Source organism: Cryptotermes secundus, unplaced genomic scaffold (assembly GCF_002891405.2).
Source record: "Cryptotermes secundus unplaced genomic scaffold, Csec_1.0 scaffold440, whole genome shotgun sequence".
Classification (NCBI taxonomy): domain Eukaryota; kingdom Metazoa; phylum Arthropoda; class Insecta; order Blattodea; family Kalotermitidae; genus Cryptotermes; species Cryptotermes secundus.
The window spans coordinates 68,751-96,249 of record NW_019718274.1 but is presented as its reverse complement, the minus strand read 5'-3'; the positions used below and the strand labels follow the sequence as shown (position 1 = coordinate 96,249).

Below are 27,499 nucleotides of genomic sequence, written 5' to 3'. Positions count from 1 at the left end.
ATCGTATGGAGTGCAACAGGATGCTTAAATATAATATTGAAAACTACTGTAATTGTAGATGTTTCAATGCAACATATTAAAACAGTAAAAAAGTAGGTTCTGAGACACACTTATTGATTCTACATGAAAAAGAAAGAATTGCCAAAGCAGTGGAAGAAATCTTCTAGCATAAACCTTTGAAGTGATAAATCTGTGATAATTATTGTGGAATATTGAATACAAATAAAGTTTTGCATATTCTTTGAAAATTTACTCCATAAATAGAAAAAAATTATTTGGGATCTTGAGTGGGTGTGGAGTTTAGTGTAATTGCTCAACTACTGTCAGATTTTTGTATTTGTCAGATGAGGTCATTGGATTTTTTCAATTGACCTAACCCTTCCAGCTGCACTATGGCCCTGGGGTTCACTCAGCCTCTAACAGAAATGAGTATCAGGAATTAATTAAATAATTTTCCTGGGAAGTAATGTGTGGCTGGCACGTAAAGCTGACAACCTTATCGCCATCTTTGAGCTGATTGTGTAGATAATGTGGGACTCTCAACATCTCTCAACCCTATGGGCCTCCATGGCCTGTTACAGGGATATCTTTACTTTTACTTTTTACTTTACAGATACTGGAGCAAAATGGAAGTATAAAAGGAGATAAGAGAGCACATGACTCAGGATAGCAGTATTGTATAATATCCTCACTGAACTTCATATATCTATGAAACAAATTATGCTAATTCACAAAGTTACCGGTGTTCTTTAAAGGATTAAATTAAACCCATGATAGGTAAATATTTGTTTGATGGATTTCATACTTAGAAGAGGCTCAAACAATAAGATGCCTTTTCTTGATTGCTTTTAAATGAAGAACATTTATTCAGTGTTAGAGCATGGTAATGAGGAGAATATCTGCAGCTAAGAAAATGAAGTTGAATTAAAACCAGTATTTACTTATTTTCCACAGATCCTTAATAGGACTAAGCTAAGGGTGCACAATATGTCACAAAACAATATTCAATATAAATACAGTAATTAAATACAAATACATAATCGTTACAGCTACTATTTACAGGTACATCTTACAAGAATATCACATCATACAAAGTAGGATAATTATGCCAAAGGAAATATCATAACTATGAAAAGTTACAGTACAGTGTGTACAGGTTTCCAACAAAAATATATTTTTCTGTGGAGCAGGAATGAGATAAGAGATAATCTTTTAATATGGACTTAAATGCTTTCATATTTTAAAATTTCAATGGTAGATGGAAAATTACTGACCAACTTTATTCCTTAAAATACAGTATTTTCTGTCATCTTATGAAGTTAGCATGTCATATGGAGGTTATATTTATGTACTGTGTTTACATTGCATACATCTGAATTTGACAGAAAATTTTCCATGTTTTCCAGTGAATTTCAGTAATGAAAATAAGAATTTGCTGCCGAGAGAAGTATATTAAATTTATTAAACACTTCTCTTTTAATGCCTGTCTTCCTTCTTATGACCTCTCCCCCCTTGAACACCATTACTTCCTGTTGAATACTTGCCATTGTCATCATGATAAGAAAGTTGGAATTTCACATATAATGGAAGAATGTAGACTGAAGGTGTTCACCAACAATGTGGAAAGAAAAATACTTTGATGGAATTTGACCATTTGCTAGGCAATGGCTCAGTAAATACCACCTAAAAGCTGGAATAGTGGAGCAAGACAGAGAATTATCCATTTTGCTAGGCAATGCCTCATGCATGACTCCAAGATAATGTGTTTATGACAAGCAATAATTTCTAGTCAGTTCTCTCAAATTTATAAACGTCCCAGATTCATTTGCAGGGTTAAATACCTCCACTGTAGCCCTGAGAGCCGTAGGAGGCAAAGAAAAGGCAGGTCTTGAATCTGAGACAGTAAAACAAGGTTTGTAGTCCCACAAGACTCGAACCTGACAACGACTGCACTGGGGAGGGCCAGCAGCAATTGTAAACGATAGACCTGTCCTTGTCTGAGAGAGATAGCACCCCACATCAACAAACACGAAACTGTCTGACAGTAATAAAAACCTGGTTGTAAGCCCCAGATGGGTGCTTTATTCCATGACAGACTGGCTGGCTGACCGTCTGTCATCATATAAAACTCAGACTCAGCAAGATAATGAAGAAGGCAGTTCAATGGTTGAGTATTCAGCTGTGAAGTGTTAACCAACAGATAAACGAAGCTGAAGAAGTGGCTGACTCATCAATCAGAACCAAGTCAGTCATGCAGAAGGGAAGACACTCATAGTCCAGTAAGTAATGGAGCAAGCATTAGACAGTCATTGACTGTGAGCTGTCATAATTGACTGTTACTGTAAAGAAGTGCCAATAAATCCAATCATCAAATTCAGGACCCATTGTTATTAGTCATGCAAACCCTGATTACGTAACAATATTTAGACATAAGTAAGATGAAGTATCAGCAGACTGCATGAAAATACACAATGAGGAGCTTCATAATTGAATCTTTTCAAATTATGAGTGGTCAAGTCATGAACTGGTCGTGAGAGGCATGTAGGAAATGGAAAACGCTTATAAAATTTTTGTTAGAGAAGTTTGGGTGAAAAGGCCACTTTGGAGACATACATATAGATGAGAAAATAATGTGAAAATGTATTCTAAGAATTATAGTGTAAGAACTTTAACACTTTAGTACCTGAATACTATACTAGGCCTGTTACAGTTTACATTTCGGGTGCCAGAGTTTGACTCTCTGGCCCTACATTCTAACATTCTACTCAAAATTGCAGTTCCTACAGCAGAGAACATAAACATTTTAGTTATGCACATCTTATTGCTACTTTCATCTTCATCGTCAATACATTTTATTTCATTTCATTTATTCACCTTCCATAAATCCTGTCGAGAGTACATTCTCATGTGGATCCTAGTTACAGTCACAACTAAGACTTACAGTTGTCATCCAATAGCATACACATTTGTAATAAAATACTGATAAACATATACAATATAATAAATGAGTTAATTTTAGTAGCAAAAGTAATGGCAAACCTTATACAATTTGTACAGATTTATACAAGTCTGTTAATTAAAAGTGCAACAGTTAAAACACAATGTCATTAATGAGTTTTGTATAACATACATTAATTATATAATAAAGTGAAATAAAGACTAGTATACAGTAATATAAAGATTGTGAATATCTAAAATAAGCATCTAAAAACCAGAACGCAGACTGACAATCTTGTCTTCTTTTAATTGTAAAACAAGACAACTACTCGCATCTTAAAAAGATTTATAACCAAAATATTCCTGTAAAGAATAAAAAGAATGTAAATATAAAAATTGTTTTAATTGTACCTCAAAACTCTTAGTGTCACTCGATATATCCTTAATATGTTGTGGTAGATTATTATAGACCTTTGTTCCTAAACAGTAAACTCCCTTTTGGTATTTACTCAAATTTACAAGAGTCTGATGAAGATTATTTTGCTATCTGTTATNGAGGATACTGTCATTTGAAGGAGAAAGCTCTAGATCGCATTAAGTGGAGGAATTGTTTTGAAAGAGACTGTGGACCTGTCGTCTTGACAGATTACTGATGATGATGATGATGAATCCCTCCTTCTGCGTCCCAATATAATTCTAATTATATTCTTTTGCATTCTAAAAATTTTTATACTTTGGGGTGAGTTACCACAAAAGGATAAACCATAATTTATAATTGAATTAAAATAAGAGTGATAAACCGTTTTTAATGTATTTATGGACATGTATGATTTAAGCGATCTTATTATGCAGCAGACTGCACTTAGTTTTGAACTAATATACTTGATGTGGTATTTCCAGCTCATTGTGTCATCAATGAATATTCCACTTATTTGAAATTTTAATTTTTGGGGGGGGGCGGGAAAACTGGAATAGTAAATTTTCAAGCAAATGTCTAAAATGGAGTTAAACATTATATTAGAGTAACATCATCACTAGAAAATACTGAGTCCCATGTTTCATAACTTAGTTTAATTATCAGGGCAATAATGAAAATGACATGCTACTGGGAAGTATCCATTGAAATTTCAAGTATAAAACAGCTTTATAGCACATTTTTTAAAGTTTCCTCAGCTCACTGGGTTAAACCCTAAAATGTGACACAACTGCTTTCTCTCCAAATCATTATTAATGAGGTTCTCTTTTTGTTATGTCTTCGAGTGTTGCAATTTGTTTATCAAGATGAAGAAAATGAAATCTGAACAACCTCAAAATGGTGGCCGCCAACTTCACTGCATGTTCTGCACTGCCTGGTTATGTTATACCGAACTCTTTGAAAAATTCCTGGCATTTCCAGAATGGTTCCAGCTGCTACTGCAATTCTTGCCACAAGATCATGTAGTGTTTCCACTGGAATCTCGTACACCAGGCTTTGCATGTACCCCCAGAGAAAGGAAACCAATTGAGTCAAGTTAGGGGAGTGAGGGGGCCAGGTTATTGGACCTCCATAACCAATCCTTCTGTTGCCAAAGGTTTCATCCAAATACTCATATTGGATATTAGTGCTGTGTGCCAGGGCACCATCATGCTTGAACCATATTTCAAGATAGACTTCCAAAGGCACCACTTCCAGCAGCTCTGGTAAGGTTTCTTGGAGAAATGTTATATAAATGTCACCAGTAAGCCACAAAGGGTAAGAGGTAAGGGCGTCCTCCTTCAAATTTCAGAGGCCTTAACACACAAACAAAGCATTACTGGACATTGGTATATTAACAAAATATGATCAGACTGAACCCATCTATCTACCACAGAATGTCGTAACATATATTTTTTTACAGACTGTATACATTTGAGTACATCTTTGTTTTATGTCAGTTGGCAACACTTCACGAGAAGGTGATTCAAAAAGGATACTACTGCCTCATTCAAATCTGATGCAATCTACAAATGTGGTTTTAGAAAAACTTCTACCCAACTTCTGAACTACGTACACAGAAGTACCAATACACATTTCATTATGCAGACTGCAACATGAGTGGCAGGTTCTGAGATATGCTTCAGCATCAAATGATCATGATGCATGTACCAGTGTCCAGTCAGGCATAAGATCCCGTGGTATCTAGAAGAGCATGCTGAAACATATATCAATGTCAACATGCTTACTGAAACAGAAACCTACTGTGATGTGCAGTGTTCTCAGTTGTATCAATGTGCAGCTTGCCATTTATTTATCAGTTTCATCCTGTTTGTATCAGACTCTTCATCTGAGTCTGCAGTTCTATACCATAGTCCAGTTTTGTTTAAATAAAACATTTTATATGTATGCAGTGCATAATTTATTTTCTTAATATAACAGATCAATTTTTAAATTTTGTACAATATTTCTACTCCAGCAGTTTTTATACATTAATATCAGAACAGACACTGCCAACTTCAGTATCTTGTTAAGACACGTATTTTTGTCAGTAATGTTATTTTTGGCATAAGATTTTGGTAGTGTAACATTAATGTTCTAGTTATTTGTACAAATGTTAACAATGCCAGTCCTCCATGATACTGCAGTTTCTATTCTAGAATATCAGTTTCATAATGAAACATTTTCACTCATCAGGAATGGCTTCAAGACCCTGAAACCAAAACAAAGTGAAATTAGTGTACATTGCTAGAAGTTTGGGATAAGTATGTGTGGTTAGATATATTTACATAGCAACATAATAAAATATACAAATACTTTCTTTGAAATTTTACTAACATTGGCTTTGTATGGATCTCCCGTAAGCCGTTCATCACGTTGGTACATATAACGCTCCCACCTATTCGTCTTATCCCGTATGTTTGCCTGGAACAATAAATGAGTTGTCATCTCACTTATAACCTTGCGATATATTAAAAGTGGTAAAATTCTTATAAAATACGTCATATTAACACCTATACATTGTTTTAGAGGTCACCGCAACAAGGATTATACCGTGATCGAAACTGTTCTCTGTTCGGTATTTTCAAACGGATGTAAAAATAAAAATACCTTAAAACTGGCCACAATCGTATCCCTTAATACACTCGTAACCATTCTTGTATTTAATATCGCCTCTAACAATGAGATATGTAAAGCACAAAATTAAACATACTCAGGCATTCACTCGTATATTTAATATTTCTGTTCGGAGTAAGCCAATATAACCCTTTCAGTAAATTTACGTTTTCGTAGCGTCCAGTTATACGTACATTACCAAAAATCAGTTGATGTCCGAAATATTTTACAACGCCAGGGACAGCCAATGCTACAGTAATAATAGCAAAACTAGGTATGATTTCAAACCACATCTTCTTCTCCTGCAGCACAATCCTTCAATTTCCGACTCAGTTAAATAATGTGGTAACACTGTATCCACGGGTAACAACTGTACCTGTCTACACTATGTACTCTGCAGTGTGGAGCCTAACAAATTCTGCTTTGCATTTTTGTTACATAAATTACCGTATTTACGCATGTATAGGCCGCAGCACAATTTTCAGACAGATATTATAGAAAAAATAATTTTCTTGGAATATTATTTCAGGAGTAGAACATCCTGTATTACTAATTATGAATATAATTTTTTTTAAATGAAGTGTGATTTCGAATATTTCGAATATAAGCCGCACCCCAGTTTTCCTCTTGAATATTTGGCAAAAAATGTGCGGCCTATACATGCGTAAATACGGTATAACTAGAAATTTCTGTTCTCGTTGCTAGTGTTCTATTTTCGTTGGCTACGGTAATATAGTTTGGCGTTCTAACGCAAGAGTGCATACTGATACGGCACGATTTTTTTTTTGTAGCAGAATGGCGGAGGTTGTTAACTGTGAATTTCCAGTTTGGGGCCTTTTGCCCAAAAAAGAAACCGGTGTCACCGCATTTTTAACTAAATATCCGGACTATGATGGCAGAGGAATTACGATAGCCATTTTTGATTCAGGTGTTGACCCGGGAGCGCCAGGTTTAAAGGTATTGTTGCTTTGTAACCGTCCTTTGCCATGACAATGACGTTCGCAGGTTGCTGAAGCCGTGGTTCCTTAAAGTATGATATATTTTAACTAACCAATTTCATGGAGCTGAGCCAGTCTTTTGAAGCAAATAGTTATTCAGCTGCTCAAGAAATTTTCAGAACTTTACGGAATCCGAAGGTGCATTGACACGTTCAGGAAGGCCTGATACTTGTCCGTCCTTTGACCGTCCACACCCTCCCATCCCTTATCTTGAATGAATGTATAAGGGGTGGGCCTCCTTGGCCCTTGCACCGCGACCACAGTGATCTATTGTGCCTAACCCTTATCTTTAAAATCTATTTTGATATTATCCTCCTATCGTTCTTAATCAGTTTAGTGTAAGATTAAGAATATGTTTATTATCGTTTTTAGTTTATATATTTCATATACGTTTTATTTTTTGAAATGTGTAAATAATACTTTAATGAAATAAAATCATAATGAGCAAAAATAATTGTTAAAAACAAAATTAAAATGTAACGAAACGGAGAAGAAATGAAGATGTTATAATTCAAGGAATATGGTATGTCTGGGTTTTCAGGTTTTCTTACTAAAACTTTGTAAGAAATTTTCTTACATGTTTGCTACATATCATACCTATCTTATGCTCCTTGATTTCATCATTTTTGTAATATTTGACAAGCAGTATAAATTATGAAGCTCCTCATTATGCAATTTTTTTCTGTTACATCAGCCCTCCTCAGTAGCCTGTTTGTAAACATCCTCAGTGTAGAATCAAAAGGGTTCTGATAATTGTGTATAGTACTCAGAATTGCCAGGTTTTTGGACTTTCCCATCATCTGATATTCTAAAAACTAGAAAATGTAATGTTACAGAAACTGGATCTGCGTCTGTTTTCAGGTGAGGAAGGTGGGGAGACACTCTGTTGAGTTCCTTAGAAAGAGGTAACCTCAATCACTGGATCAGTTTCCAAAATGTTGTTTTTTCCAATTTTTAGAATACTGGACAATGGGCAAACTCTAAAAAACCCAGTAATTCTGAGTCCGCAATGTGTTCTCTTAATGTGAAAGGCCAGGTTTCACAATCATATAAAACTATGGGCAAATTATAATTTTGTATATTTCAATCTTTGTGGAGTTATATAGTAGGTAAGAAGACAAAAGAATCAGAATTGAATATTGGCAAGAATTACCCAGATTTAACATACTCTTAATTTGCACATGAATCATTTTGATTTTTGTCATTTTCAAAGGCTCTGTTAGCCACTTTATGTTTTGACTTTGTCTTGCATTTTGCTGACAAGACATCAGCTTATACTTAGTTTTCTCTTCATTCATTTCTATGACAACATCCATATTAGCATGTAATAGAACTTGTTTTTTCTTTGCACTGTTTATATTTTCCCTCAATAAATTAAGATCAAAGTAGATTAGAAGCTGATGTGTACCATTCAATTTCTGTCCCAATTTTTTTTTGGACCTTCCTAATAGCTTATTGTAAAGCAGAGTTGAAAAGTAATGATGATAAAACATCTCCTTGTTTGATAACATTCTGAATGGGAAATGCATTAGACACATTTTTGTCTGTACGTACTTTACTACAAGTTTCATGTAAATACATTTTAATAAACAAACTAGTTTCATGGGAATAAGTAACAACAGGGTGGAGAAAATTTCATACTGAGAACTTTATAATTTGTACTCTTTGCTGTTTTGTTACAAGGATGATCAAATCAAGTAGAATTAAATGGGTGAGGCATACAGTGCAGAAGAAAAGGATGAAAAATACTGGCATAAATCATGGTTAGAAGATCTGAAGGGAAGAAACGACATGAGACCTAGGGATGGATGGGATGGTAATGTTGTAATGAGATGTAAAGAAATATATATGAGGGTAGATTCATGTGGCTTAGGATAGGAACTAATGCTGGGCTCTAGTGTACAAGGTAATTAAAAAGAAAGCCGTCTTCTGGGGTGTGGCACCGTGTAGAAATTGTGTTAACCAACGTTTCGGAGGAACGTATCACCATCTTCAAGGTAGAAGACAAGAAGAAATCCACGAGCAAACCAGCAGAGTAGGTGCAACAGACTGAATCCAGTGGAGTAAACACAGCTGTATAAGAGAAGGAGTGTGGCTACATAGGGAAATAGTATAGAGGGGGAGGGGAAGGGTCTGGTGGAATAGCCAGCAGGTAGTGGGCCAGAGCTGGTATAGAGTATGTGTTAGGGGGAGAATGGAAGGTTAAATGGAGGGCATTAACCCTATAGCTCAGGGGCTGCAATGTACCTGAGTGGCCTATAGGGTCTGCCGTATTTCAGAGGTTACTTGAGGGAACAGATGAGAGGCGCCACATCTCAGAAGACGGCTTTCTTCATAGTGACCACTGTGAAAACCTCAAATCTTACAAAGGTAATTAATATTTTGATTCCATAAATGGCTGGGAATATCTTGACCAGGTAACCAGCTATTAGCTTCTCAAGACGGACCCTGCTCCATGGAGTTGGTGGTCATGACTATTTTTATTTGTGAGTATGGTAGTTACTTTTGAACTACTTTGGTTGAGTCCAGTGTGTGGGATTGCTCAGTTACTATTTTTGTCTCTGCCTAAACTATTTTACCTTTATTACAAAGAAGGTGGAATGCTTATTTGAAGAAGGATAAGTTGGCTCACTGAGAACAATAGTAAAGACACAGACACCTGCTAAAATGTTGTTTGAGAAGAAACAGATAATAGAAACCTTGTTTGCCTTAATAGCATGTAACCTTGCATCATGCTTATGAGTACTTCTTTTTTATTTATGAAATGTAATGTTCATATTACATAACAGGGAACTTTGAGATTTATACAGCATGCACAGTATTAGTAGGATGATAAAATCATGGAGGTTACAGTGGGTTAAGCCTGCAGTTCTGATGGCAAGACAAAAAATACATAACAGAATTTGGGGTGGGGAACCTCTTGGAAACATTCCACTTTAAAGAACTAGAAGGAGATTGGATTTTGATTGATAATAGGATTTATGGGATGCTTATGACTCCTAACCACAAATGAGTATAACATCCTCACTAATTTACACATCCTACATATCATTACAACTTCAGCACACACATCATCTCTTTGTTATTCTCTCATTACTAGTTGTTTCTAGGTAGCGGCTGCTAACATTGGAGATTCCTCACATACACCCATAAACTACTACTGCTCGCTTGCAACTGATGACAGACTAACGGCCAACTCTGACCTTCTATTGACTGATTTACTTTACGAGTTACTTTACGACTAGTGGTTTACAGCCAATCAATTTTTCTTGGCATCAGGCCCCTTGAGGCCCATGACCAGAGATTTTGAAACTGACTGACTTTTCCTATTGGTCTTTGTTATATAGCCTTGGCAGAGACCACACAGAAAGCACTATTTCCAATAGTTCCTCTATTATTGCACTTTGATTTGTTGTTGTGGAAAAGTGTTTACCATGCTGTTGCATAGCGATGGCTGCATGTAAAATACTGTGTCTTCTGTTGTTGTGTTAGTATCTATAGCTTCAGAAATGTGTTTACTGTGCCTCTGCCTAGCAATGAACATCTGTACTCATTCTACTCTTTCTAGCTTTCAGCTGTTATGTCATGATATTAAGATGAATTAATATAGCTCAGTCAGTTAAGTGAATAGCTACAGCATGGATGACAAGGCCTCGGTTTCTGACTGGGGCAGGGACTTATGTATTTCTTCACCACAATGTCCATACCTGCTCTGGGGTTTACTCAACCCCTTGTCCAGTGGGTATCAGGGCCCCTTCTTTGAAGGATAAAAATTGCCCACTACATAAAACTGATCACATATTTCTATCTAATACTTAGGTTAAGAATGCAAGGAGCTTTGCTTTTACTCATCTGCATGTTTTCATGGTATGTCATATCAGAGGAAAGCAGGCAGTTAGTTCTTCCCACAATTTCTTGCAATGAAAAGAATTCACACAGCTACATTCCACTGTAAAAGAAGAAGGAAACTGTGCAATTATTACTGCTGTTTCTTATTTGGCTTTGTGTGGCCATGCATGCCTTGAAGTTTTGGAACCAAAGTATCACTGGTCCACATCCTTTCACAGCCTTTGCAAGTTCAAATTCAATCTCTGATGTCCTTTCATGTTATGCATTGCCCCATGTTAACTAATCTTTCCTGTGGTAGTGACAGTCTCTGAATTTATTTTTGACAGGATTTAAGAAACTGAATCCTCTTTTGCAGCACAGTGTGTGGACAAGCTGCACAGACACTATGGAAAGCGACTGTTCTAGTACTGAGAACCTTTTGTATTAGCCAGTGCTAAGTCTGGCAGCTTGTTCATAATCACTCCCTTCCACAGGACTTTAAAGTTACTCGTCACTTAGAGCTTGTATACCATAATCTTTCTTGTTTTGTGGTGAAAGTTGTTTCTTAAAATGCTAAGCCAATTCTGTTCCCTCACTGACAGCATTTCCTTTGTCAGTGATTCCTGTTTGCCAGGCAAAGTTATCAAAAATCAAGGTGGACCTTTAGCTGTTTATTGATTCAAAAGCATTTTACTGCCTGTAGAAACATATTTTCTTTAACTGATCTGATAGAAGACCTTGGAGTACAAATCACTTTATGTAATCTCCATACATTCCTTTCAGGGATATCATTGCTACAAATTTCTCTTCATATTCACCTTGACCATGTTTAAATAATTCCAGTAATGAAATTGCGTTCTTGACATCCAATTGAATCATGTAGCCTATGCAGAAATAGTTCATATTGAAAGAAAGTGGGAGTTTTGTAAGTATTCCAAGAGAAAACTCAACATGTAAACAGATTTAAAATCAATTTCAGCAGCAAACTCCTGGAAACAGTGAAAGCAGTCCCCCATTGATGTTATCTGGCTGTTCTGTGACATATTTTCAGTCTTTCAGAAATGCGAAAAGAGAGCACCACCTTTGCTGGCCACCTGTTTTACTTTGTGCTGAAACTTCTTTATATTGCTTTGAGAAATCTAGATATATGCTTCAGTTGTCACATTCTCAGTGGGAAATAATGATAAAATCCGTACAGCTTCTTCAAACTTAGTGAAGTTCATCAGTACATTTTCAGTTTGTTGCTGAATTTTAATACAAATATAACACACTGATTACCAAGGGTGTTGCTTAGTTAGTTTTCTGCTCCAGTCCTAATAGCAGCACTAACAGTGCCAAGTACCAATACTAATTAGCTGATTGGAGTATAAGGTACTCCACAAGGTTGTTTTTTTTTTTTCAAATAATTTATCAGCAGTATCTGAGTAGCAAAAAGTAGGATGACTGTGGCTGTTTCATGTTTATTACAAAGTACTGGTCATAATGACGCGACTAGTGTTTGATTCTTGCAAACAGGTATTGGAACAGTTCCCTTCATGACAATACCCAGAATATCTACTTCCTGTCAGATTTCAAGGGTGCTTTCCCCATTGCAAAGATGATCACTGATCTTCATTTATTACTGAATTTAAGAGTGTGCGGTGCTCTACCTCCATGCCCCTTATTTACTTTTCTGGCATGGTACTGGGCACAAGAAAATCTTAACATAACATTTTTGGTGTGAAATTTGTTATATAATCCAACTGTAACCAAGCATGAGATGGATGGTTGAAAGAAGTTATGCATCTTCAGTTCCATGCAGAACATGTGATTGAAATATTTAGATTTATTTTGCAGGAGACAAGTGAAGGAAAGCCAAAAGTGATAGAACGTTTTGACTGCAGTGGAGCAGGTGATGTTGACACGTCTACTGTTGTGAAAGTGAAAGATGGAGAAATTCAGGGTCTTTCTGGACGCAAACTGAAGGTATCAGTTATCCTTATGCTTAACGTTATGTTGGTTACTTGATATGGTCTTGTTGTTCACCTTCTATGAAATGTTTCAGAAATAAGTGTACCAACTGTAAACATTTTTATTCACCCGAAACCTCCTGTTTAGAATCTGGAAATTTTGGTATTGAAGGTATAATGTGGAAGTTTGATAGGTTGATGTATAGATGGATACATACATGCTTAGTCTGTAAATTTTTAAGAACACAGAAGAAAATGTTTCTTGGTCCTATGACCCATACTCTCATGTAAACTGGAAAATTTCTGAGTCATGCTGTCTGACAGTAGCTCAGAGAGGTTTTGAGGCAGACACTTTAGGCACCCTGGCCACAGTGCTGGACAAAGTAATATCTCCATGGGGGTCTGAAAAAGGAGTAGTTGAGAGGTGAAATGAGGAGTACCCATGAACAATGACGAGTCTGTCTTGTGAGCCTGCAGCCATTGATTCTTGTTAGCTGTTACAGCTTTATGCTGTCAACCAAGTAAGCAAGCTGGAAGCTGAGGTGTGACCAGTACAGGGAGTGTGACTCAGTGTTGATAGGGTCACAGATCCTGGTATTGTGACTAGTAATTGATGGGTTCCAAATTGATTTATTAGATATTCACCAGGCAGAACTACAATTAGTTGTAACATAATCTTACTGTAACTATAACACTCTGTAACTACAAACAATGATAACACTCTAAAGGTTACTGTAACTACATCACATAAAATAAAGACTTCACTTCTGACTTCTTCTGACTTCTGTTTGTCTTCTGTCATATTCTGTCTTCTGTTGGTTGGTTCTCTCCCTGAGGAAAGTTTTTGTCGAACTGCATGGAGGTCACCTCCTTCAGCAGTGGAGTTAACACATTCTTCGCTGTTACTGTGCCTTGGAGGTTCATTGCCTTGTGAACAGATACGTTTATGTATGTGTTGCCTGGGAATTGACTTGACTTTATATGCAGTGCATTGCTTCTGCAGTCGTATTCGTTGCTGTCCACCAGTGGCACTTTCCATGTTGCCATGGGAACATGCTCAGTGAAGCCCCACCCAGCAGATGGGCAGATTGCAGCTTACAGGCATCATGTCACAATATTATGAGCTGTGATGGGTGTAACAGGTTAGGGATACCACATGGCAAGGTGAATACTATGTTGATGCTTATGGGTATTTGTAAAATTAAAAAGCAGTGTTAAGCCAAAGAGCCATGTTTTTGTCATTTGAATGATACCTCATTCCATGCCCATGAAATTCTCCTATGGGTAGTGCTTGTTAAGGGTGACCCGAGGGTCTGGTGGCAGTGTCCCTCCACTGTTAGCTAGCAGTGGGCAATGCTAATGCCAGCCAAGTTGCTCTGTGGATGTAATAGGTGATAAGTCCTCATCCAAGGCTTGAGCACTATCATTTTTATCAGAAAACCTGAACAGAAGAGAAGTGATTTAGAAGTAGTGATTAGTGAGAGGGTAATGTTAAAACAAATCTTAGAGAAGTAGTTAAGGGATAGACTGGATGCAGCTTGCTTAGGTTAGAGTTCAATGGTGGGCTTTTCTGAATATAATAATGAACCTTCATGTTTCCTAAAAACAGGAAATTTCTTGACCAGATACCAACTTCTCAAGGAAGGCCTTGCACCATGTAGGTAGTTATTTTCTTTAGAGCTTTTCTGTTTATTTCTACAAATATGCTAAATTAATAATTTGAATGTAACACTGTAGTGCTGCATTTATTATGTAGGTGGTGTATATATGCTGTATTTTTTTCACAATTTTTGTTTGTATGAACAGATTCCTACAAAATGGAAAAATCCTACAGGGGATTTCCACATTGGTCTTAAAAATGGTTTTGATCTCTACCCTGCTAAACTGAGAGAAAGGATTGAAAAGGAAAGAAAGGAGAAACTATGGGATCCTGGTCATAAGTGCTCCTTAGCAGAAGCCACTAGAAAACTGCAAGTAAGAGCATCCTGTAGAGATGGTAATACTTTTATTAGTTTAGTAAAAGAGCTTTAGAAATACCATTACCGCTGGCCGTTGGTGAGTTAATGAAGTATAATTTGAAAGTTGTCCCTATGCTTAATTAAGCACACACCCTTGAAGATACATGGAGGAACGAAAATATCAGTGTCTACATTCTTAACCTTAACATTAGCTGGAATGTGGGTGGTCAGCTTCATGACTTGGCCACTTTACCGAGAGGGAGAGAGATACTGGCACCCATTGGATAGGGTTTTTAGTGGATTCTATATAAAAGAGAATAATCTCACACACCTCCCAAAAATTGAACCTTAATTCCCTGTTGCACTCCTATTGCAGAGACATGTTTATGGCAGCATAGCATAGCATAGCAGCATGCTTCAGCTTTCGACGAATATGGCACAATATGTTTGGAACAAGGTGTTTATATTAATTTATCATAAGGGGAGCCTCTGTAATATGCAGGCTGACTGGTTGTCGTCAGTTTCAAATGACTATGCTTGTCATACTTGTACAGATCACTGCTTACTTTTATGCTGATGATGACAGTCTGTCTTTCTGCATTAACATAGAATCACTTCAGAATGATACTAGGTGACTGGTTTCTTGTATTTATTGAGCCATATGCATTATTATTAAATAATTGTTTTTCTATCATAGGAATTTGAAATTAAGAACCCTAAAGTGTCAGCTGTGAATGACAAACTTCATAAAGAAAACCTAGAAGCCCAGATTGAGATCCTGACATCACTAGACAAGAATTACAGTGATGTGGGACCAGCGTATGATTGTGTTGTGTTTCATGATGGGCAGATGTGGAGGCAAGTGTTCATTTCATCATGTTTAATACCATCAACTGGACCAGAACAATTTTCTGTCTACCCTTTGTTTCTGACACCACACAAACTTTGCATGTGTCTGTGTAAAACAGATTACCATAATTTTATGTGTATGCTATATTTATGTACAAATAATTGTGAATTTGGCTCTTATATAGTAAGTTTTGATTGCTTACACCACAGCTATGTTGGACATTGACCAATTACTAAGGTGCAGTTGATGTGCATGACATTTCAGCAGATTACTCTGTTTTTATCTTCAAGTGACTGATGTTTATTACAGTGACATGTAATGTTCATGGAGTTAATGTTTTCTCACACTTAATGTTCAATTGCCGTGCTGCAAAGTCAGTAAATTCAGTGATCAGTTACCTCCATTTAAGACTTTCCTCAGTTTAGTATTAAAATCACTAGTCCCCAAGTAAACCTTAACTAGGTGTTTCTGTGTATTTTGTAGTGTTTTGTAATTGGCCCATCACAATTATTAATTAAAAGTTATTGTCCTCAACATTCCTGTCACTGTGCCATGGGAAAACAAATATTAAGACTTCCATCTTATTGTATACGCCCTGAATATTATGGGTTGTTATAAGGAAACAGTTGTCCTGTAAGTGGCTATCAGACCCTGTTATAAAATTGTCTAATGGTAAATGCACCCAAATAAAATGTTTGTTTTATGGAAGACTGTCAAGGGAACAAAAAAAGCAAACAATTTCATTGTGTTATTGTTCTTTGGGGGATTCTTTACGGGTATGTTGTTATAGATCAGCTGACTAAGAGGTCTTGCATCAGCTGAGAATAATACACTCACCTGTGGCTTGACACAGACTGACAGTCCATCAGAAGCATTAAATTTCTTGTACATTCAGATTTAGTAACTCAAGCTAGTCTAAGCTTATTTAAACGTGTTCATTCTGTTCAACAGTGAATCAGGCTAACTTCTGTCACATGAAAACTACCTAAAATGACACCCAGAATTCAATGTTACAATGACTACCTGTGATTTCTGTCCTCTTCAGTCATATATATTATTTACTGAATGATTTATGTTAGTAACCAACTGTGTTAATAAAGCTTCTTGAATCCATGAAATAGAAACTGTATCCCTACAATAGAGTGTAGTGATAATCCCCATTTTTACATGCCACATCCATTTACAATCATTTTTCTCACCTCTACAGCTCATGGATCATATCTCTGAAAGCTGTTCTGACCCAAAATGTTCCCTGTCTTATTCTCTCATGTCCAATCGTGAAAGAACTGGCACCTTAAAAACAAATTAACTTGAAGATTTACTGCCTTTTGGGTTTTGGCACAGTATATAGTCTGGAAGAACATTACCCTTGTGTACTCTTCTGCAACGAAGATGAAAGCAGCAGTTTTCTCTGAAGCAGTGGCAACATTTTACCAGTTTATATGGTGTCACATCTCAGAAAACAACAATTGACAGAGTTACTGCCATGAGAACCCCAGATCTTTGATTACTGTGAGAGATCCTCTTGGCTTGAATGAAGACAGAGGACACTACAGAACTATTAGGCTTATTTTGGACTCTAGAGGACAGTGTTCCAATATAAAGAAAGTAGTCCAGCTGTGAAGGTGGCTTCTTCATTTCTGGGCAGTGCAGTGATCAACTGTGATTTTTATTTTTAAAACTGGTGGCATGACTGAGCCCAAATTCCTTTGATTGCTAAACCACTAGTGGTTAGCATACAAACTTAGTATTCAGAGTGATCTGGGTTCAGTCTAATCATTGCCATGAACCTCAAAAAGATAAAAAATGAGAAATATCCATCAGTATAATAACATAAATAAAATGAATATGACAGCAGAACTGCCTGCCTGTATGTCATGTATGCCAAATGAAATCTCAGGCAGTTGGACAATATCCAAAATAATCATGGTGTAATGAATCACAGATTGCCTCATGTCTTAAGGAATTTCTGGTTTTGATTCATAATGTCACCTAATCACATTGTACTGTTATGAACTCTTTTATGTTGCTGCTGCCCTCATAGCAGTCAGTTTTGTATCCTGTACCCATGTTCTGTGATTCTTATTTCTTTATTGTACACTGGAGCCCCTTCCCCAGATATCCTGCATTACTCCCAGGAAGGGTCATGACTTGTTTTGGCAAATCTGTTCTAGAGGAATAATTTGTTGGTAACCAAATCAAGGTTTTATATTTAATTAGCATTCATTTCATTACTCATCGTTAATTGTGACTGTCATGACTGGGGGTTTTCAAGGTATTTTATGGCATGTATCAAAATACTGTTGGTAGTGCATTGAAATAATAATTGTCTCATCCTGAAACCTCCTAAAGTCATATATTTTATTCTTCCAACCATTTTTGGTTTTGATGTTACATAACCTAAGAATATGACACAACTGAGAGATAAAGTCAAACTAACTATGCCTTCTTTCTTCTTGCCAACCAGTAACTACAGTAAAGACAGTTTATGCAGTATTTTCAACCTAACATAAATCTGTTTGTGTAGGGCATGTGTGGATACCTCCGAGTCTGGTGATTTGTCCAGTTGTTTCTTGCTTGGGGAGTACAGCTTGACCCAAGAGTTTGCAACCCTCACCAAGTCAGACCAGTTGAACTACAGTATCAATGTTCACAATGATGGCAACATCCTTGAAGTTGTTAGCATGTGCTGTGAGTACAGTTAATGAAACCCAGTTTAGGGTGGTGGGAGTGTGAGGATAGTAATATTAAAATGGATCATAAGTTATGAGGGTGAGGGTGTAATGTGGGTCAGGACCATGTACAGTGACAGGCTTTGGTACTGGCAAATTTTATCCTTTAGCTTCATTTACCCAGTAGTTGATTAGCCTGGTATTAGGAATATTATTATAGGAATTTCACACAGAAAGTAATATAGGTGAATTTTGTAGTAACAGTATTAACATTAATTTATGTTACTACTGTTAATCAGCGAAGTTCCATTTGTTTATTACCCTGAGAGCAGTAAGATGAATTATCAGTTTGGTACCAGCTAGTAAGTGACAATGTAGTCATAGTGTTTCTACCTTAATAGCAGGGGCATGCGGTAGCATAGTTGGTGAGGCACTATGCTACAAGCTAGAAGGTCATGGGATCGATTCCAAATGAGGTAATTGGATTTTTCAGTGACATAATCTTTCCAGCTGCACTATGACCCTGGGGTCAACTCAGCCTCTAACAGAAATAAGTGCCAAGAATCTTCCTGGGGGTAAAGGGTGACTGGTCATAAGGCTGACAACCTCACCAACATCTGTGAGCCGATTATCTAGAAAATGTGGGAGCCTTGACATCTCACAACCCAATGGGCTTCCATGGCCTGTTACTGGGATAGCTTTACCTTTTTTTTTTTTTTACCTTAATGGCCTTAGAACAGGCCTGTGTGATAGCATTTTCTGCAACATTGATGTAATTGTTATTTCACCATGTCTCAGATGTCAGGAGCCTTGTGATTTTGAATAGGTTGATTCCCCATGATTTAAGAAAATGCATTCAGCATTAGGCATTTTAACAAGAACTCTTTAGTCACTGAATGGGCGCTGGCATGAACAGTAGTAAAGTTACAGAAGTGTCGCACAAAACAGCCATAGGAACAGACGTGAACCAATTCTCTGTACACTGTGTCAGATACTAAGACATTATTATACTCGTATACATTGATTCAACATTGATTTATGGTATTAATTTTTTTTTCAAAGTTTGCCTTCATTAAATAAATACACGAGGTATTGTTTGTTCATCTGTTTACACATTTTACCTCAGAAGCCATGGATATACAGAGCTCTTGGCTTCATCGTGCAGTGGGTGCCATACTGTGATAATCTGCTTGACCTCCTCCAAGCGGTATGCTCTCCACAAAAACAGACACAGCCAGTCTATAAAAGGAAGCAAGCATAGAGAACAGGGGTCAGTCGGAGCAGAAGCAGTCAGCATGTTACGTGTGTTACCCTCACAACTCTGATGCCCTGTCCCTTGGACTCAAGGGTCTGCTTTTTATAGGTTTTCTCCTCTTGTCCATTAAGGGGCGAGTACTCCAAAGGTGGAAGACAACAAAGCTTCTGCCACAGTACATTATTTCTTCTAATGTACAGAATTTATATGAAACTATAAAATTAAAAGACAGATTGTTAATAAAACTGGTTAAATAACAAAGTTTATATATGTTAAAATGCATCCTGGAAGATTGCTGGAAGCAATTTTGAGATATTGACGCAAGACTGTAGCAGACCATAGGGCCTAACACTTGTCAGAGTGGAGAAGTAGGTTGCTGAAACTATTGAAAGAGTTTTATAAAATTTCATATAAATAAGAATCATGGTTTTCATGAGGGGTAAAGATTCATGTTCTGATCTTCTGGTTTATGTCACCAAGTTGACTGGTGAGTGGCTACTAGGGTTTTGGAAAAACATACTGCCTCAATCTTCTACCCTGAAGACTGGGATAGTGCGTTCCTTCAAAACCTGATACACTTCAGAGTATTGTAACCTAAGAGATTGTAACATACACCAGAAATTGTTCAGAAAATTTATTTTTTGATTTGGAGAGCTGTTATCCATACTTTAAAAGAAGCCAGTATGAAATTTTAACAGTTTTCCCAGAAACAGAGTGTCACNCAGGAGCCTTGTGATTTTGAATAGGTTGATTCCCCATGATTTAAGAAAATGCATTCAGCATTAGGCATTTTAACAAGAACTCTTTAGTCACTGAATGGGCGCTGGCATGAACAGTAGTAAAGTTACAGAAGTGTCGCACAAAACAGCCATAGGAACAGACGTGAACCAATTCTCTGTACACTGTGTCAGATACTAAGACATTATTATACTCGTATACATTGATTCAACATTGATTTATGGTATTAATTTTTTTTTCAAAGTTTGCCTTCATTAAATAAATACACGAGGTATTGTTTGTTCATCTGTTTACACATTTTACCTCAGAAGCCATGGATATACAGAGCTCTTGGCTTCATCGTGCAGTGGGTGCCATACTGTGATAATCTGCTTGACCTCCTCCAAGCGGTATGCTCTCCACAAAAACAGACACAGCCAGTCTATAAAAGGAAGCAAGCATAGAGAACAGGGGTCAGTCGGAGCAGAAGCAGTCAGCATGTTACGTGTGTTACCCTCACAACTCTGATGCCCTGTCCCTTGGACTCAAGGGTCTGCTTTTTATAGGTTTTCTCCTCTTGTCCATTAAGGGGCGAGTACTCCAAAGGTGGAAGACAACAAAGCTTCTGCCACAGTACATTATTTCTTCTAATGTACAGAATTTATATGAAACTATAAAATTAAAAGACAGATTGTTAATAAAACTGGTTAAATAACAAAGTTTATATATGTTAAAATGCATCCTGGAAGATTGCTGGAAGCAATTTTGAGATATTGACGCAAGACTGTAGCAGACCATAGGGCCTAACACTTGTCAGAGTGGAGAAGTAGGTTGCTGAAACTATTGAAAGAGTTTTATAAAATTTCATATAAATAAGAATCATGGTTTTCATGAGGGGTAAAGATTCATGTTCTGATCTTCTGGTTTATGTCACCAAGTTGACTGGTGAGTGGCTACTAGGGTTTTGGAAAAACATACTGCCTCAATCTTCTACCCTGAAGACTGGGATAGTGCGTTCCTTCAAAACCTGATACACTTCAGAGTATTGTAACCTAAGAGATTGTAACATACACCAGAAATTGTTCAGAAAATTTATTTTTTGATTTGGAGAGCTGTTATCCATACTTTAAAAGAAGCCAGTATGAAATTTTAACAGTTTTCCCAGAAACAGAGTGTCACACGTAAAATTCATATTGTAAATTGTAGATTTTATTGAGATAAATACTTATCTGAAATGTATTTTGATACAGTATATATTTAACAGTATGCAAACAAGGGATGGTCATTTTTGGATGTCTGCACTATTATATCTGCAGTGAGATTATCTTTGTAGTAAATGTCTTGTATTTGTGGTGAATGACTTTTAGGAACATAGTGAGGTACGCAATATTATAGAGAGCACTTTAGAAAAATGTGCATACTGCAGATTAGTGTACACAGTTTTACTCCTAGATTCTAGAGGGTTCTAATGACGGTGTGTAACACTCAGAATTACTGTGCTTTTGGACTTTATGCATTGTCCAGTATTCTAAAAACTAGAGAACACAGTGATTTGGAAACTTGATTTTCTGGTCTTCAGGTGAGAAGGGGGACACCTGTGGCCTAGTTGCAGCTTATGCAGCTGTAGTTATGCTGATATGGGTTGTCCAGTAATTGGGATTTGCTCTTTGTAAGGGGCCCCACAGAGTAGATGTTTCCCTCCTCATGTGAGGACAGAAACAGATCCAGTTTCCAAAACGTTGTGTTCATTAGTTTTTAGAATACCAGACAGTGAACAAAGTTGAAAAACCCAGTAATTCTGAGCATTTTACTTTCATTTAAAGAAGTATGTGTTGTACCAAAACTGTCCAGGCAGAGGATAAAGTCATTCTCTCAGATACTTAGGGCTGAATGTGTTTTGTATTTCAGCAAGTCATGGTACCCATGTGGCCTCCATAGCAGCAGCATACTTCCCTGACAGTCCTGAGAGGAATGGAATGGCTCCTGGTGCACAGATAATATCATTAACTATTGGTAATTGTTCACAGAATGCATAACACTGCTATGTAGCAAGGGAGAGTGATAATCACAGAAGTCAGGGATTCTGTAGATGTTGTACAATTATCAGACCAAAATTATAAGCCCAGAAACCGTTTATTTTCTCAAGTAGTCATTATCATCTTCTCACAGTGTTTTATCTATCTTTTGCATCTTTGTTGATTTATTTTAATGTAATGTTTCATTCTGAATTTAGCACTAGATTAATTTCTTGAAAGTTTGTTGGTTAACTGTGAACTTGCAGTTATGATTTCTTAGGTACTGACTCAGTGGTTTGCCTGTGAAACCACCTTGAGGGGAGTGTGTGTATGGTCCAACAGCTTTCTTTTCAAAACTTCACAGATTTTTCATGATAGTCATATGTGTGAGTGAAATAACACATGAAAGAATACTTAAATTCTAAAATTAATTTTTGTTTTGAAGCACTAAAAATGACCAGAGACTACAATTAGTGAAATATTTTAGATTTCCCATGAAGACAGTAAATACAGCGTTCAAAATTAAAGAAAAAGGGGGCTTATTTTTGTTGTGAGATGTGTAAGAGCATCTTAATTCTGAAGGGTGTGAACAGTAAGGAAACCTTAATATAGGAGACCATTCCAGAGACCTATCCATAGAAAGGAGGATAACATTAAATCAGATCTTAGAGGAATAAAGTGTGGAAGTACTGACTGGATTCACCTGGCTCAGCATGTGATCCATTTGTTGGCTTTATAAAATACAGTAATGAACCTTGAGGTTCCATAAAATAGGGACTTCTGTGACCAGTAGAGTAACTTCTGGGGGAAGACCCTACAGTGTGAAGTTTGTCAGTTTCAGGATATTTAGCATAAGAGGCAATGTACAGTACTGTATGATTACATGGACAGTTTGTGATGGTCCATAGATTTCCTTCTTACTCTTCTGGTTGTTTGTATGGTATGTACAAGTGTTCTGTTACCAGGTGATAATCGGTTGAGTTCCATGGAGACTGGTACAGCTCTGGTGCGAGCAATGATTAGAGTCATGCAGCTATCAAAAACCAGCAAGATCCATCTTATTAACATGAGCTATGGGGAACATGCACACTTCTCTAGTTCTGGGTATGTGTCTTACATTCCAAGTTTGTACTGTGTAATGTCAGTGTGAACAATCGAGTTCCAATTATAACTCATAAGGCCTACTTTCCTATTGCACTGACTTCTAATCCTACAAATCTTGTGTACTTGATGTTGTACCTGGGTAATGTGAATTTACAATCCAACAATGATATTCAGATTACTTCATGGGCTTGTTTTGAGAGGTAATGCACTGTCATTAGTAGATTAATTATTACTGTGTATGACAAACCACATGTTTGAATTTCAGCTTGATCTTCATTGTTTTTAGCTTCTCGGTATACAGAGAAGCCCAGGCAGTAATGCAATGCAGCTTCCAAAGTTGTATTACCCCTGCAGTGGTGATGCTTATTGCATAAATACTGGATCAATTTTGTGTGACTTTTCCCCCACACTGTACTTTCATGAATGCCTTGTTGGTGAGAAATGCTATGGCGTGAACACACCCTGTTTACGTGGTCAGAGAGTGGCTGAATTTTTGCATGGGGATCATATCCAGGTTCTCGAAGGCCACATTAATTACCGTTGTCAAGTAAATGATAAACATTTCATCATCAGCTGAACTCATTTTCATGAAAATGTCCAAGGAAACTAGGGAATGTGTTATGTAGGGGTCATAAACCAATATTATGTAATGGTTGATTGTTTGTTTATGTTCATGTTGAGCAGGCACTTAGTGAAAACTTTTATTTCTCCTGAAGTGACATTTCTCCACTTATTTGCCCTCATGCATGGAGAAAGATTTGTATGGATATGAAGAAATTGCCGTGCATATCTGTGTATTTCACAGTGGAGTGTAGAAATGTTGTAGTGAGGAATAGATAGAAGTATGTTACAGGTATTGAATTTGAATGTTTAGGTCCCTGCAATCCTTGGTACTGAAAGTTTGTCTGGGTCTGATTGTTGTTATTGTCAACTGCTTCTTCCCAGTATATGTCAAGGTTACTATTCCTATCACTGAGACATTGATGTTAAGAGAGACATAAGATGGGTGGAGTCACATGACTCTTTTTATTCTAATTCATTTAGTGGGGGGTGGAGTTCAAATGGGTCCACTCAGCACATTGGCCACTGATTGGCCTATTGTAGCCTGCCCTGGGTGATTATGATGATGGAGAATTTAGTGGAATTGAGATTGGCAGGGGAAACTGAAGTACTCAGAGAAAACCCGCCCAAGCGCCACTTTGTCCACCACAAATCCCACTTGACCAGACCTGGGTTCGAACCTGGGCCACCACAGTGGGAAGCCAGCGACTAACTGCTTGAGCTATGGCGCGGCCACATGACTCCTTTGTTTGGGAGGTATGCACTTGCTGTCTTCTGGTGATGATATATCATCAGTACTATCACTTCATTAATTATCGCTTTCCACAAATTCATGTTCAGTTTCATTGTCTCCTATCCAAAGATAAGCCATGTTATTGCAGCCTGTTCACATTAGATTAAAATTTTAAGTGATCACTGCAACATGCAACAATATTTTGCATGACCACTGCACAAACAGAATTTCTTTACAGATGACCTTAGATGAAAATTGATTACAAATTGACTATGGATTGATAGTGAGAAATATTGATGTTAACTATGAGAAGATATTCCTGCTATATGTCGATATGATCAATTCTGATGTTTCTTGAACAAGGTGGAAGTTACAAACATGTAAAAACCATAGCCGATGGTTCAGCCAGTGGTAAAATATGCAGTCACAGTGGTGGCACTAAAAGAGTTAGAATGTGACAATGCCATCTCATTCTGTCATGTATTTATTTAACTTCAAGACTTTTAACTTTAGATTGTCTCTATTTTTTTTTTGTTTCTTACTCTCTCTCTTTCTCTCCCCCCTAGTTGTTCCTTCTGTATTTCTAAAAATGTCTCTCTCAGCTGCCATTAGTTAACTAACATCTGCCTTTGTCCATATCCACATTTCAGCTCCTTGCATTAATACAGGCATGTAATAAATTTTCCTATCTTAAGCATTTCCCATTTTCAAAGCATGTCACTAACTAAAATAATAATATTTTACTTTAGTTTTTATTCTCTCTATAATTTCCTTTTGTACTCATCCATTTTACACTATTTCACTTCCCACTCTCCACTTTATTTTATAATTACTACATTTTATATTTTCTGTGCCTTCTGTCTTGCATTTTGTTTTCATAATCATAAATTTACTCAAATTGCTATTTTGTCCAAAATATGTTCACACAGTAAAAGCGTATGAAGTTTCATCTCTAAGACGCTGGCCTTAGTGATACTTTATGGGTGTATTGTCAGCTTAATTTTCTTCTTCCAGCCGGATTGGGGAGCTGATGAATGAGGTGATCAGCAAATATGGTGTGGTGTGGGTTGTTTCGGCAGGAAACCATGGTCCTGCTCTCTGCACAATTGGAAGTCCTCCTGATATTTGTGCAAACAGTATGATAGGTATACATTTTTAGATACCATTATAGACCTGTAGCTTGAATTATCTGAATATATGAGAGTCCTGAAAGTTAATTAGCATGGGCACTATGAACAGTAATGCTTGAAAGTAATGTGTGTTTGTGTGTGCACTTATGTGCATGTACGATGGGGGTACCCAAAAGAAACCGAACTAATTTTTTTGTGGGCAGAGCTTTTGTAGTACCGTGTTTTGCCGCTATGAGTGCATAGAGCTAACATTGCTGAGTCGATAAGCCGACTACCATTGCTTCAGAAGGTAAGGACTAGTTTCGGCAGAGTTTATAGTGACAACTGTTTTGTGTGATCGTCGTTTTTGCAATGGCTGATTTTTGTGAACAGCGTGCGGCGGTGAAATTCTGCTTTTTGCTCGGGAAAAGTGGAACAGAAACTCTTGAAATGTTAAAAACGGCGTACAAGGACGATGCTGTGGGGAAAACTCAAGTGTTTGAGTGGTTTTCCCGTTTCAAAAATGGTGAAATGTCAATTGATGACAAACCTCATTCTGGTCGTCCTTCCACGGTCCGAACACATGAAAATGTTGAAAAAATTCGTGAAATCATCAAGGAAGATCGACGACGGGCCATTGAAGAAATTCTGGAGCTGTCGAGAGTGACTTGGAGCTCAGCGGCCAGATTTGTGGCAGTCGGGTGACTGGTTTTTCCATCATGACAATGCCCCTGCTCACAGAGCCCTGTCTGTACAACAATTCTTGACCAAAAATGGTATGACCCCTGTTCCTCACCCTCCATACTCACCCGACCTTGCCCCGTGTGACTTTTTTTTTGTTTCCTCGAATGAAAAGAGACATGAAAGGAAAAAACGATGGAGGCGCTGTCAAGCATCTCAAAAGATGAATTTAGACAATGTTTTGAAAAATGGAATAAAAGACTAGACAAGTGTATTAGTGTAAATGGAGAGTACTTTGAAGGGGATTGAAGGTTTGTGCTTAAAATTTGAAAAAATAAGTTTAAAAAAAAAATAAGTTCGGTTTCTTTTGGGTACCCCCTCGTATGTATACACAAAAGTTTCAAATTGTATAGACCTCTGGTACCTGAAGATTGTCAGATATAGCCTCAAAACGTTTCATCTCTATGCTTCTAATTTTCAGCATCAAGGAAAATGTTCAGTGCCAAATTTGTTAACTTTCATTATCTATCATTGTAGCTTATTTCATAGACCTACAATAATTACAGCAGTAATTACATGGCCACTTAGATATGACCACCAGTTGTATGTTGGCTGATATCAGATGCCCAGATGTTTCAGTGGGACACAGATGTATGCACATGGACATGTTGCTGTAAACCTCACTTTTTTATATTAATGAAAGAAATATAAAAGTTAAGAAGCAGAGAAGTTAACTTCAAAATCAGATCCATTTTGATACAGCATGGAACAAGTCTAGAGGCACCACTTTATCGCTTAACCGTTCAGCGTGGTTTGACGTGTATGTTTCGTCAAGGTATTTAAATCGTCTGCGGGGGTTTGACGTCAATGTTTCGTCCAGCTGCACACCTATGTTATAACGCCCATAATAATTGATGGTTTTGCCGTAGATTGTTAGATTTTTCGCTGGCCTGTTGTCAGTAGTTCAGAGTATTATAAGCCACGAGTTTTGCTGCGCTTAGTCATCGTTACATATGCCTGTCTTGCAGCAAATTTCCTGTTGCTCTTGGGAGAAGTTCCTCC

The 27,499-nt window shown here is 37.1% G+C and overlaps 2 protein-coding genes across 3 annotated transcripts in view; one reads left to right on the top strand and one right to left on the bottom strand.

Moving 5' to 3' along the window:
* Positions 1 to 3,979: 3,979 nt before the first annotated feature.
* Positions 3,980 to 6,377, bottom strand: LOC111874919 (NADH dehydrogenase [ubiquinone] 1 alpha subcomplex subunit 1). Its single transcript, XM_023870832.1, has 3 exons — positions 6,202 to 6,377; positions 5,729 to 5,815; positions 3,980 to 5,603 (listed from the first exon to the last, which is right to left on the bottom strand). The coding sequence occupies exons 1-3, from the start codon at positions 6,298 to 6,300 to the stop codon at positions 5,577 to 5,579; spliced, it is 213 nt and encodes a 70-aa protein (XP_023726600.1). The 5' UTR covers positions 6,301 to 6,377; the 3' UTR covers positions 3,980 to 5,576.
* A 404-nt stretch (positions 6,378 to 6,781) lies between these two features.
* The window catches only part of LOC111875029 (tripeptidyl-peptidase 2), a 76,163-nt gene continuing 55,445 nt past the window's right edge, over positions 6,782 to 27,499 (top strand). For both annotated transcript variants that reach the window (XR_002844674.2, XM_023871086.2), the window contains exons 1-8: positions 6,782 to 6,964; positions 12,670 to 12,798; positions 14,589 to 14,756; positions 15,438 to 15,598; positions 18,118 to 18,281; positions 22,143 to 22,247; positions 23,215 to 23,353; positions 25,662 to 25,792. Coding sequence is in view for 1 of the 2 variants with exons in the window: in XM_023871086.2 (XP_023726854.1) it covers positions 6,803 to 6,964; positions 12,670 to 12,798; positions 14,589 to 14,756; positions 15,438 to 15,598; positions 18,118 to 18,281; positions 22,143 to 22,247; positions 23,215 to 23,353; positions 25,662 to 25,792 (1,159 nt within the window). In the remaining variant the exon portion in view is untranslated. The remainder of the gene's footprint in view (positions 6,965 to 12,669; positions 12,799 to 14,588; positions 14,757 to 15,437; positions 15,599 to 18,117; positions 18,282 to 22,142; positions 22,248 to 23,214; positions 23,354 to 25,661; positions 25,793 to 27,499) is intronic.